Source organism: Sinohyriopsis cumingii, chromosome 16 (assembly GCF_028554795.1).
Source record: "Sinohyriopsis cumingii isolate HCF-2022 chromosome 16, ASM2855479v2, whole genome shotgun sequence".
NCBI classification, from domain to species: Eukaryota; Metazoa; Mollusca; class Bivalvia; order Unionida; family Unionidae; genus Sinohyriopsis; species Sinohyriopsis cumingii.
The window spans coordinates 72944826-72959602 of record NC_142976.1 but is presented as its reverse complement, the minus strand read 5'-3'; the positions used below and the strand labels follow the sequence as shown (position 1 = coordinate 72959602).

Here is a 14777-nt window from a genome sequence, read left to right as displayed (position 1 = left end):
GATTTTTCATATGCACATATATTATTTAAAATATTGTCGAGTGTACTACACAAATGTAAGTTGTCAATATACAAGTTTATTTCAGACTAGTTGTCTTCATTTAATAAAAATTTCCATTTTTGTATTCTCTGCGTAAATTCTAGTCACTGACGACAGGTCATCTCTTAAAATTTCACTTGTATTCAAAATTTCTATTTTCAGCCCCCCCCACCACCACCACCACTTATCTAAACATCCGCATGTGTCGACAATATTACTGAAAATTGCCAACATATATTGAGGTTGGTGATTTTTTTGGCAACAACTTTTATAAACCTAGAGCCATCCCTGTTTTTTCACCTTTTTTACTTTTGTTTAAAAAAGGCCCATGACAACGTCTTGATGAATACATTTGGATTTATCTGTTATGTATATTTAATTTAATTGTTTGTCAGGTTTACGTTTTTTTTTAATTTCATTACATGATACTGTAATGTAACATTGTTTGCTGGACTTGACCTTGTCCAAAATTGAGTTCATTTCTGCTTGACCTGACTGCTTATTTTTTTAAATTTCATTTATGTAAACAACTAAAATAGCTTCATTATACTCTATGTGTATGATGTTTTTGTTGTTGTGGGGTTTAACGCCATTTTTCAGCACACGATAGGCTATATATGGCGGCCAGTATTAATGGTGGAGGAAGAACCCGGGAAAACCCCGGAAAGAACCACCGACCCATGAGAAGCTACTGGCATGCTTTCTCACATATCTACATTGGCTGAATCTGAGACTCGAACCGGCGCAGACAGAGGTGAGATGGTAGTGATCCGTAACGGCAAATGCTTTAGACCACTCGGCCACTCGGGGCCCCCTATGTGTATGAGCTTATTAACCAAATTATTATTCAGGTAAACAAGAAGTGGTAAATAGGTTGATCAGGGTCAGTGTTTTGAAGACTCCCACGTGAATGTTTATGGGTTATTGTATTGTAAGTAAACAAGGTTTATAAGAACATTCTAGAAGGTTATTTTCCATTAGGTAATGGTTGTTTTTAGAAAAATGCTAATGTGACATGAAGTCAAGCAGAGAACTATATTATCTTGTGACTGTGAAGATTTTACTAGTTGTGCTTTAACATCTAGCAATTTAAGTTGTAATATGTTGTGTCCAGTTTGGGCTGAATTTTATTTTCTTCAAATTATTGAATTCAAGAGATTATTTTCTCTGGAAATACAAAAGTACTCTGACAAAATTCTTGGATAAAGACATTCATTGGAATTTATACTGAATTCTAACATGGAATAATATTTCTGTGATTCAACAAGAGACTACTGACACATCAGCACATCACTGACCATAACAGACACATCATTGCCTTAAATTTTGGATCTCATCAGGACTTGAACTGAGTTTTATTCAAGACTTTTTATTACTAGGACTTGTGTCTTTAATTCTTGGATTATTTCTAGATTTAATTTGCAATACTTTAAGTTTTTTTTTTCTCCTCATTTTTCACTTTGTATTCTAGGGAAATAAATTACTTTCTAAATTTAACAAAGCTTGTTGTCTACACTCTTTTTTGTTACTTATTTTAAGAGATAGACTCATATCTTTAATCAAAGGAATCTTACCATACTGTCAACATATCCTGGAATCTGTTGCTTCCTATATGGCTACTAGTTCTAAATCTACTGAAAGCTGTTCCATTTAAACATATATGGCATCCAAGGGTAGGCACTTTTCAAAAAGAAAATACAAAAATACATGCCAGGGTACTTTGGTTACTCATGGAGGTCATATGAAAATGATAAAGAGTTCTTAGTTATTGGTTACTATTCCAGATTCAACGCCCCCTTCCTGGGTCCCAAGTATATTTTACAGGAACAGGCCTGATCCTGAAACTATGACAATGTCCTTTATATCACCAATGTATGTGCCAAGACATGTTCAGATTTATTCAATACTGACACATGATTTACTGTACAATTAAAAACAATTAAACATAGTAAAGTTTATAATTGTTAATTTTTTTACAATCACCTTCTTAAATAATTTTGTTATATATAATTATGAGGTTAAAAGAAATGATTGAAGTAGGATCACTGAAATGCTTTAAAATTGAAGCATATAAAAAAAATAATATTTATATGAAAAAAGTTTTAATCAGTCGCTGGCAATTAAAAAAGAAATACATAAATAAATCAGTCCTTAACAGCACAAGTAATGGTTTATCAACCATATTTTTTGCAACTTTCATTAAAGAATCAGCTTATAACTCATGGTCTATTTTAATGACTGCAAAAGCTTACACAAGCAATGGATTTTCCAGAAATTATCTGTAGGCTAAATCTGATAAGTTTCTTCTTTACTAAAGTGTTAACTCACTTCAATACCTTTCAAGTTTCAAAAAATATAAAATAAACAGGACACCAGCATTTATTTTGTGCTTTGTAAATTAATGAAGTTAAATAAGCATTCTAAGTAAACTGGTCTGCTAGTTTCTCGTAAATAGGCAAAGTGGTATCAGTGTGCTTTTGAACAATCTACAATGAAATCAATATAAAGCTTACAGTACTGGAACAATGTTTTCATCTGAAAACATTGTAATCAAGATGATAATGTTCTTAAGGTGATAAATTAGGAAATTAATTAAATGGAAAATATCAATCTGTTTTATCAAAATATCCATTTGTTTTATCAACATATTCATCCATTTTATCATCATACAATCAAACAATGGCACTGAATAATGTGTAGTACACACTATATTATTTAACTCTGTATTTTTCCTGGTGTTGTTGAAGCGACATTTAATGTGTTTGAATTTAATATTTATCACATAATATCACTGGTATTTTAAGTTAGAAAATAAAATCCCTATTTTGCAAAATAACTGACGTTCACATTTTTGCAGGATAAAAAAGTTAAGGCAAAAATTCTTCATCTTTGAAGTTTGAAAATACAGAATTTTGAACATGTGTACCACATTCTGACATATATGCATGTTCTAAATCACAACATGGATATACTAACTGGGTCAAATTCCAGAGTATCAAATGGTGCTTTCTTCTGACCAAAGAAATACTCCTCAGGGGTAAAGAACTGTAATCCAATATTGAGAGCAAACTGCAATAAAAAGACAAACAAAACTCAAAATAAAAGTGTTGAATAAAGACATTACAGTTGGATCAAAAGTATTATCATAAAAGAGGACTGGTAAGCCTTAAGAATGTAATACCTTACCGGTGAGGTTAATTTATATTGAGACATTATATATGTAATATTACTTTCACATAATGAAGTGAGATCCATGACCATTCCTTCCATATAAAAGAGGCTGCCTTATAGTGAGGTACCTTACAACAAGGGAATACTATATATAAACTGCCCCACCCCCACTCCGTATCCTATTCATTACAGCCACACAATGTCCATCTAAGCTTCTACATAATACACTTAACACAGAACGCAGCCAAAAAATGACAACTTCTTTGTGCTTCATCATAAACATATATTAGAAGTCATCGTTAAATGTCATTCAATGGCGCAAAAAAGAAATGAAGTTCAAAAATAAGATTTGTTAATGCATAGGAGTAAGTTCAAAAGAATGATTCTAAGCTTTATAACTTAAAAGAATAAAAAGATAGTATATGTGATACCAACCAGTCTATCACTTGAAGAGAAATCTTTTTTCTTTTTAGGTGCCCATTTCTCTGGCCTCCCAGCTGCATCTATAAGGAAAAGACTAATTAAGCTGCAAAGAATTAACTAATTAAGATTCTGTACATTCTTTCTTGTCAAAACATATCAGGAAATGTATGTACTCTTGATATAATGAGGATTTGTTGGAAAACTGACCTATGGATAGATGTTCACTGGTAGCAATTGACAACACACCAATTACTGTCATTGGACATGCACATGTAGAGCAATGAATAATTATATAGCTCACCTCTCTTTTTACTAGTCTCAAGTGGTCACCGTAAATATGCAGAAACCAAATTCAGATTAAAGTGGATCTTGTCCCCTTTCATAACCAATGAACTGTTGCAATCTTTAACCTGCACATTGTAACTTGCAATCATTTTAAAATTTGCATTTGCACTTTTAATTGGCACTATATGGCCAAGATTGTGCTAATTATAATGTGAGATAACCCACCTACCTACATACTGTGATTACATACAAAAATTAAAACAATACAAAAGAATATTGTTTTGTATCATAATAAAAGTGGAGCTACTATAGTGAGTTGACTAAGGTTTAATGTAGTTTTGGTATTATTTTTTCAAATTAATTGTTGTTAAAATCTGCTTGAGAAGTTATTATTCTTATCCACCCGAGAAGTCAGATTTTACTGAATGAAAGTTACAGGCTTCAAGTAACCTTGTAGTGACAGTCAGCAGCACTAACATAGTTCATGCATCAATAAATACCTTGAGTAGCTACCACAGGTAAGGCTTCACATGAAAAGCATGCGGTATGCAGCCCACTCATCTATTTCCTATACTCATTCATATGTACAACATACAGCTAACCTGCTGAAGGTGACATTGCAACATTTACAATTTATATTCATTAATATGAAAAATTTACCAATGAATAAACATATTTATTCCAATTTCAAACAGCACTAGCTAGAAATGGCCTTATGAGAAGGCTATATGGACTAGTTTATGTGATCATAAACACAAATACTTATTTTAGTATAAAATATAGGTCAAAGTGACCTTCCTTGCTTTTATGGTTCAGTAAGTAACAGAGATGTATCCAATTATCAAGTTTGATGATTGGAACATAAACCGCAATTAAGGTTAAACCCAAAATGTCAGCAAAGCCATTGCAGCATGAAATTTCATGATTGGAACATAAACTGCAATTAAGCTGAAACACAAAATGTTAACAAATGTTATTGCAGCATGAAATATAGGTTACAGAGACCTCTTTTGGCAGAGACTGTAGAACTTATCAAAATGTGTCCACTCACAAAGTTTCACGATCTAGGTAGGATAGTACACACATAATAAATGAAAAACTTGCAAAGTCCTTAACTAAATGAGGAAGTTTAGCAAAGCCATTGCAAGATTAAAGTTAGGTCAAAATAAGCCTCTTCTTTTACAAGGATGTTTGTAGTAGCCAAGAAACATATTCATCAATTTCAGAGTTTAAGAAATGAACATAAAACACAACTTCAATCCAACAGTGAAGCATAAAATATGGGTCATAATAACCTACTACTAAAATGTGCAGGCCATCAGGATGCATCCCCAAGTTTCATGATTCCAGATAGGATATAATCTATATAGCAGACCAAAAATCTAAATGCAAAAACTTAATGTGGGTGGACCCATCTAGTTTAATGATCAAAGATGAACAACAAAAAACAACAAAACCAAAGTCAGTTAAATACAGGTCACAGTGACCACAAAGTCTGGCTATGTTCTGTAATGTAGTACCAATGTAAAGAAATCAAATGAACACATGGACCTGCAGGCTGCTGCTTTTTACCAACATCAATCAAAAACAATATACTAACCTCCAACATAAAAACTCTTTGATAAGTCAATTGGCACGCCATCATTTCCCTGCAAAGGTAAAACCAAAATAGTTTTCTGAATAAATACAACATGTTGCAATTCAAAGATAATAAAAAAATATAAGGAACTTCTATCCTCATTCCTCTCCATTTATGAGCCAAATATAATTCTCAGATTTAAAAATTAGAGCTGTTCTGATTATTGATTATAATCGATAATCAGTTACTTGGGTGAACCAACTCGCTAATCGATTGTGAAACTCCATAATCGATTGCACAGTATGGGAAACAACTGTGAAGCACTCGGCACAGAATAGTTCCTTCCCCATGTTTATTGGGAAGAAAACTGAGGATTCTGAGAAAAAAATTATAACGCTACTAAATATCATACATGTGACATGGATGAAAACGATCCCAAAACAATAGATCCATATCCTGGAGGAAAAGCTCATTCTTGAGTTCGGATTTTACAAAGCACAGAAGGGTCCACTGACAAAGGAGAATTTAGATACGACGAAGGTCATATGCAAACTCTGCAGAAAGGAGTATGCAAACAAAGGAGGTCCAAATACATATATGCCCTGTCTTGTTTGACTACCATAACTAAATGTTTCAAACTTTACATTTTCAGGTATGAAATTCCAGGTCGTAAATCAGTGTCCACTAAACTAGCTGAGAAGAAAGACCAGGCTGAGAAAAAAGTGAAAGAGGAACTACATGATGTTCTTGATATAGCTGTTACTCATGATGCATGGACTTCATTAAACAGAGAAAGTTATAGCACGGTGACTACACATTTTATTTCCAAAGATTGGGAATTGAAAAGTGTTGTGTTAGAAACACGAAAAGTTGAAGGCAGTCACACTGTGAAAAACATAAAAGAAAGCCTGTTGGCCACTTAGAGGCGATGGAGTCTTCCAACACCAACTGGAGTCACTGATAATGCAGCCACTGAGATAAAGGTTCTTGATTTACTTCAATGGACTCAATTCGGTTGTTATGGTAACAGAATCAACCTGATTGTGAAAAAAGCTCTAGCTATAGCAGAACTTTAACAAATCATTGCAAAGGGGTACAAACTTGTGCCTTTTTTCCATCAAAGCACTAGCATAAATGATTTGCTAATGAGTAAGCAGCAGTTACTACTTGACGTAGGTGCTAAAGGATTCAAGCTCAAGATGGATGTTCCAACTAGATGGAATAGCACTCATGACATTTTTGAACGACTGCTTGAGCAGACACATGTTATTATTCCTACTGACCCAAACATAAGCAAGTCAGCAGCTGCAACATTAAAAAATTATCTCTATACATTCAATAAACAAGCAGTGGTTGAAAAACGTGTGGAAGTTCTCTCACCATTCGTGAATACAACAAACAGTGTTTGCAGAGACAAAGCACCAACCCTTCATAAAGTTATCCCAATACTTCTTAAACTTACCAAATGTCTAGAAACGAATGTTAATGATCTACCTCCAGTTGCCAAACTTAAAGATGTAATGAGACAAGATCTTGACAAAAGAACACAGGACAACAATCTAGCTTCGTTGGGCTGTATATTGAATCATACTATGAAGGATCTTGAGTGTCTACCTGACAGTGAGCATATGGACATGCTCTGCTTTTGAAGGTTCCTCTTGATATGGCTGATGTCAAAGTGAATGTCAAAGTGGAGCCAGGGACTAGTGATGAACAGCCTTCAGACATATTGCCAACTCTACCAATAGTACCATCACTACTAAATCTCAGAGATGACAATGATAAAACTGTGGTTATACCTAGTCCACCAAACAAAAAAGTGAAGGTTAATGAATACATGGATGATTCGTTGCAAGATGTTGTTTGCCTTGGTCAACAGCCAATAACAGATGTCATCCACCAGGAGGTTTCCAGATATCTAGTTGTTGCTCCATCTGATACCAATCTCACAATGTTACAGTGGTGGAAACAAAACTGGCAGTTTTACCCCCGTCTTAGCATACTAGCTCGGAAGTACCTAAGTATGCCAGCATCATCTGTATCCAGTGAGAGGGTATTTAGTCTGGCTGGACATATTGTCAGCAAGAAACGGGCTCGTTTAAGCTGTGACAATGTGGACTTGATAATATTCTTAAATAAAAACATTGACTATTGGTATTGTCAGTGTAACAAAAACACAAAAATGCAGTATTCTAAAAAATGATTTATGCGTTCAGTATTACTCACACATTTGATTTGTATTTTATTGTACCTTCTGTTTAACTTGTAATATGGATAACATTTTGATTTAGTCTTAAGCATTCTAGTCTTAGATTTTTAAATCATTATATGACTTTGCTGTGAAACTGTAAAATTAATAAATGTAGACATTTTTTGGTGTTTTGTTTCATTTAAATGTAAAATGTGAATTATTGGGTCATTGTTAGTGCAATTATCAGTATTCTGAAAAATGACATCATCTGTACTAGTCAAACCTTTGATTCTGTTTAATGTGGATAACATTTTAGTCAAGTTTTAAGAATTTTAGCTTTAGATATTCTATCTTTACATAAATACTTGATTTTGCTGATAAACTGTTCAGTTAATAAATTTTAAAGTTTCTTTAATTGGTGTTTTTCTGTTTTGTTTAAATCTAAACTGCTTTGATTGTAATATTAGTAAATAATGACATGCGAGAAAAGCATGTCCTTCTATACTTTAAACAATAGACAAATCACATATGAATAAAAGCATTCTGGAGTATTGCAACAGTCTTTCAGTTGCACAAAACTGATAAGCCAAAAGTTGCTTTTGTAGATGAAAAAATAAAAATCAGTGCAATAAAAAATATAATATTGTTATGAGGTTAAAGTATATATATGAAAGAGATTACTCCTGTACATTTAATAACATTCTGAACTCTTGAACAAAGATATAACTCTAGAACAAAAAAACATTAAAATTTACTTGTAGTAACCAATTATAATCAATTGTCAGTAAGTTGAGTGGAATCGATGATCGATTATGAACTTCTAACCAATCACTATTGAAAACTATTTACAATTGCCATGGTAACAATATAAAATACACATACTTACATTTTAAGATATATCATTTTAAAAACAGATTTTGATCAGGAAATAATGCAAAAGAGAAGCACTCAAATGTGGACAGTAGACTTTTGGCAACTTTTTGAACAGAAATACAAAAAAAAACTGTATTGCACTGTAATCCACGTATGACAGATGCGCATGATGTCAATTCATGGGATTTCAGTTCACTACACTACCTTTACATTTTAATTGCTTCCCATGACATCAAAAATGTTTAACACATATTTATTACATGACTACTGTGCTATTTAGGGCAACAAACCTATATTTTTGCTGTAATGAACAAAGATCATAACACCACAGGACATCATAAATGAGGTCATGACATCATGGAAGATGAAGGCATGCTTAAAAGTCATTTCACAATACTATCTTGCAGTTTTACTGAAATAAATGTGGAGCTTGTCAATTTATAAACAGAATGTAACATTTCTGCTAATTTCCAATGACAAGTATGAAACTCCTAAAATAATCTGAATTTTTTGCTCACCATGGCTAATAAACTTAAGGTCCTCTTTATATAACATAAGTAAGCACTGAAAATAAAATATTGTCCAATCACGGCTGCTAATGAAAGATCAGTGCTTACCTCTTGAACCAGAAAATCCCACATGCCTGTGGCAGGCTTTCTATAAATTCCACCTGATGTGGAGACTAAAATCTGAAAAATACCCAGAAATCCAGTGACCATTTGTAAGAATTATTATAACCAATTTCAAAAAGTTAATTTCCCTAACCATTGCTTGAGATTAACACTAGTGTTTTTGTCACCAAGAAAACCAGTGGAATTTATAATTATACTATTATAATTATACTAGTGCTTTATGATTACTGCTGGTCATTAATATTGCTATTAATACAGTGAAATACTACTTCATATTAAAGAGTAAGTATGAACAAAAGCAGAACTCGTTCTGGCAGACCACCCTTTCTTTCAACAAAACACTGGAGGTAATTTCTCTATATATAGTTATGTTTTTTGTTCAATTGATTACTCCTAACAAACTGCATAGACCCTGATCTGCACACACATTATGCAACAGCAGATCAGGGTCTGTGCAGTTTGCAGTTGAACTCGACTCATCATCTAGTATATATTGAAGTTAAGTTTCAAATCGATGAGGCTATCAGCAGGAAAACGAGGGTGCACATTAGGAAATGAAAATATATCTAAAAGCTGTAGAGGCCATTATCCTGATGTTAATGAACAACAGAAGATATTGAAATGACATTTGATCACATGCATAACTTGTTCTTCTTTCTTGCCAATAAAGATAACGATAGAAAGGTATATGGATAATCAGTAAAAAATTTACCTGATAAGATCAAAATGGCTTTCAAATTAATTTTTAAAGCCCCAAACTTTACTGTGGTACTTGGTGACAGTAACTTATGTAGTAAAAGGCACTCATTAATGATAACTGTTCAACAATTTAAACCATTAACTTTATCAATAGATCTGTCAGGGGGCTCTTCATATTAAAGTAACTCTAGTTGAGGACAGTTTGGATGCAAGAGTCCCAATGACAGGATCAAACTAGCGAGGCTATCAATATGGAAATTAATATTTATTTTGCTTAATAAAATGACTGACTATGGCTACCTGACTAAATGTCTATGGTTTTCACTGCAGCATGTACTGATAAATAAATGGATTGGATAAGAAAATAATGAATGGCTTCTGAACTGATTCTAAAACATGCATGGTGCTTTGTGACAATGATTGACCACTGTCCAGTCGTTAATGAACAGCAGTAAATATCATAATAAGAGCTGACTGTATCAATTATTGTTTGTTGACACTGACCAATCTAACATCAATACATTTAATAATAAGCTTATGGACATTGAAAATCCATCTTATCTTGCTTCTGTAACTTAAATGAATGGATAGACAAAAATTCCAACAGTATCATAGATGGGAGACCTATCTTGAGCATTTCAAAGTAATCAACCAAGCACCCAATCATATCACTTAATTAAACTTTAACATCAAATTAAAAAACACATACAAATCCAAGACCAAATAAAAAAAACCATTTGCTAACAGTCCAACATCTGCCCAGCCACACACAAAAAGTTTAGAAGATGTGAATTTGCACATGTTCATTTTCATGTATTACATGAATGGGTACTCCTATTCCCTCAACAATTGTGTATAATTACCTGAATGGGTACTCCTATTCTCTCAACAATCATGGTAAATTTACTTTGAAGATCTTCTATCTTTGTTTTCCCTTTTGCAACTCCAAGCTGGTTGGAATAAAAAGGAAAATTCCTTTATATTTTATTCAAGACTTATACTTTTAACAGCTATGTAACATTTTTAAACATGTAAGAATTTGATTCCCCTGTCATGAATCTGAAATAGCTTTATAATATTACCATTCCCAAATTCTCATACCAAGATACATACAATTCACATCATCAACATTTCTTTTCTGTTTAATTTTCAAGATACATACAGTTCACATCATCAACATTTCTTTTCTGTTTAATTTTCAGTGGGACCAAAATGAACACAATTTACATATGTTATTATGGTAACAGTACCACATACTCTATCTTTCACAGCGAGTCCAAGTGCAAACAGCGTATACCCTGATCTGCATATGCATAATGTACCAGCAGATCAGAGTCTATGTTGTTTGTCATACTGATTATTCCTAACAAACTGCACAGAGCCTGATCTGCAGGCAAAAATGTGCTGAAAGATCCAGGTTTATGTTATTTGCTCCACAGATTACTCCTTACAGTTTGCAGTAGGAAATGACTTTGAAGCAAGTATATACATTATGTATAATTGATGTTTTCACTTTCCACAAGGTTACAAAAGATATTAAAGAAGTCTGAATGAAAAGAAAACATTTTCTTGTGAGTAGTGATTCAACAATTGGTTAAAAAAAATGTCGAATGCTTTTTTTATATAGATTTATAAAGTTACAGAAGTTAATTCCACACTTAACGTGATTTATTAGAAAAACAGAATGATTTCAGTTTGACATTTCCTATGTTTAGTGCTTCTTTTTTTAGGATGAGTAAAAGGAAATACAAAATAGACACACGATACAAACTGCATCTATGGGTGAGTACCCCACTTTAAAAGTGCCTTCCCCTGGTCCCATGTATGTTTTAATGGAACAGCCCTAATATTTCTCTAAGATTTTAGATGAATATACTTACATCATTAATTCTGAAGGAAAACATATTTACTTGAGCTTGAATTTAGGACACTGGTATTCCCCTTGGGAATTCCTGGCATAACTGCTCTTTTACATGTTCTTTACTACATTGTTTAAGAATATACTGGAAATGAATTTGATGGGAAAATAACCCTCATCCTGATTCTGTTATTCTGTCTTAAATTTGTATATAAGGGTGAAGTAAACAGAATTTCTTCATTTCATATTAGTCTTAGAGGAAAAAATTTCAGCTGTGTTTCAGTTAGCATTAGCATTAAATATTGGAATTTATTGGGAACTCTATACATTTTGACTTGTGATAAAACTTTTAGGACTATTTGGGATTTAATTCACAATACAGTAAGTTCTTTTTAAATTTTCAGTTTCTATTCAGGAAAATAAATTATTTGTTGAATTTACAAACCTGTTGGTTTTTGCTCTTTTCTGCTATTTAGTTGAAGACCATTGAGTAGTGACAGTGTCATTTACTTTTGCAAACATAAACTATACAAGTGCACTGTTAATTATCTTTTCAAAAGCAGTTCATCCTGAAACATTTCCAGGGACCAGTGAAGGATTCAATAGTTTTATTCCATTAATCTGAACATTTTGCCGTCAATTTTCATTATTACTGTCACTTTGTAAAACCAGGAGGCAAATCGTTTGAGATATTTCAGAGTTACTGTATCTCCCCTATGATCACAAAAACTTTAACTCGGAAAAGTATGCATCAAGCTAAATGTAGCACATAGCTATATTAACAAGTCTAACATTTATATCAGAATGAATATTCAAAAAAAAGTATACTGATAATAATGTCTGTTTAACTCATATTTTACCTGATTAGTGAAAAATACCACTTTGTAACCATCTTCATTCAATTTCTTTAATTTCTTTGGAATTTCCCCTGTCCATAACCTGAGGAAATATATAATAATTATATTTATTCATCCACAAAATGATCTACTGCACTCATATCTGGACAATTATACTATACTTGTATTCAGAAAATTATACTATACTCATAATCAGACAATTTACTGTACTCATATTCAGACAATTCTACAATGCTACTGCACTCACAATCAGATAATTCTACTGCACTCATAATCAGACAGTTCTACTGTAATCATAACCAGACAATTCTACTGTACTCATAATCAGATAATTCTACTGTACTTATAATCAGATAATTCTACTGCACTCATAATCAGATAATTCTATTGTACTCATATTCAGATAATTCTACTGCACTCAAAATCAGATAATTCTACTGCACTCATAATCAGATAATTCTACTGTACTCATATTCAGACAATTCTACTATTATACTGCACTCAAAATCAGATAATTCTACTGTACTTGTATTCAAACAATTCTACTGTACTTGTATTCAAACAATTCTACTGTACTTGTATTCAGACAATTCTACTGTACTTGTATTCAAACAATTCTACTGTAATCATAATCAGATAATTATATTGTACTCATATTCAGACAATTCTACTGTACTTGTATTCAAACAATTCTACTGTACTCATATTCAGACAATTCTACTGTACTTGTATTCAAACAATTCTACTGTAATCATAATCAGATAATTATATTGTACTCATATTCAGACAATTCCACTGTACTCATATTCAGACAACTCTACTATTATACTGCACTCATAATCCGATAATTCTACTGTACTCATAATAATCAGATAATTCTACTGCACTCATAATCAGATAATTCTACTGCACTCATAATCAGATAATTCTACTGTATTCATATTCAGACAATTAACACATACATGATGTCCATTATGTTTCTGCAACTAACAAAACTACTGCATAGAATCATCCAGTAACTTGTTCCATATGGCAATTGGTTTTCTTTTCAAAATGTACAGGCTTCCTGCCACAAAACACTTTTAAAAAAACATTCCAGACTTTTTCATACCAAATGATTTCCAGTCCTCCTGAAGAGCTCCAAATCTGTATACTAACATTTTTCCCAAACAAAAAGTCGGTCATTACTAGCTCTGACTAAGATGGTTGTAATAACCAAATTTTTCAAGACTTTTTAGTTGTTTTTCATTTTTTCCAGACATTGTCAAGACCTGGAAAAGCAATTTTCTAATTTTAGACCTTTCCCAGAATTCCAAATCTGCACAGGAATTCTGCCTTTATTATAAAGACAAATTCAGTTGCAAGCACAAAAAAATGTAATATAATTCTGCTGAAAAATAATGACATATTTACTCACTGAATTCATATATGATATAAACTATACAGATGTCTAACCATGGGGAAAGCATATATAATTCAGACAAGCTTAGTGCAATGAATTTAATTACATAATGGGTACCATCTTGCTTGGCACTAGTTTTTACTTGGGTCTCATAAATAAGCCCTGAATGTCTGTATTGGGCCTCTTGCTATTTGTTATTGAGTTTTATTTTAAAATTACCTTGAAGACTGTAGCAAAATTAAAATCTTCACACATTTCTAAGCCTACAGAATTAAAAGCCATTCTAAACATGCCCCCACACATACACAAGAAGTGCTGATGCTCTACTGCTCAAAAAGAATTTCCCGAAATCAAGAAAAAAACATTTCTTCTTTCCAGCAACTAAAACCATTTCTGATATTCTTCATCAATAAGCTGTTCAAGAAGGTGGCCATATTGGATGCAAGATTGGTACTATTTTCATTCAGAATCAACAAGACATCACAAGTGAAAAACCCCATGTCAATATGAGCATCCATTCAGAGCCAGTGATAAGATTTTCAAGATGGATGACATATTGGCCATCTTGTTTGTAATGATGGCTAATTTCATTTAAGACCATCAAAACTTTATAAGAAGTCTTTTGGCATCAACCCTATGTCAATATGATCCTTCCAGGAGAAGCAGCAATAATAATGTTTTCAAGATGGCTGCTGTGGTTGCCATACTGGATGTCTGAAGAGCACTATTTTCACTTTGGACCAACTAGACATTGGGATGAATTATAAA

The 14777-nt window shown here is 32.6% G+C and overlaps 1 protein-coding gene across 2 annotated transcripts in view; it reads right to left on the bottom strand.

The window, feature by feature from the left end:
• The window catches only part of LOC149780776 (bifunctional polynucleotide phosphatase/kinase-like), a 54428-nt gene that overhangs the window by 25643 nt on the left and 14008 nt on the right, over positions 1-14777 (bottom strand). For both annotated transcript variants that reach the window (XM_089937851.1, XM_089937852.1), the window contains exons 5-10: positions 12611-12689; positions 10756-10842; positions 9179-9250; positions 5519-5567; positions 3646-3713; positions 3016-3108 (exon numbers count right to left, since the gene is read on the bottom strand). In XM_089937851.1, the coding sequence (XP_089793977.1) occupies positions 3016-3108; positions 3646-3713; positions 5519-5567; positions 9179-9250; positions 10756-10842; positions 12611-12689 (448 nt within the window). The remainder of the gene's footprint in view (positions 1-3015; positions 3109-3645; positions 3714-5518; positions 5568-9178; positions 9251-10755; positions 10843-12610; positions 12690-14777) is intronic.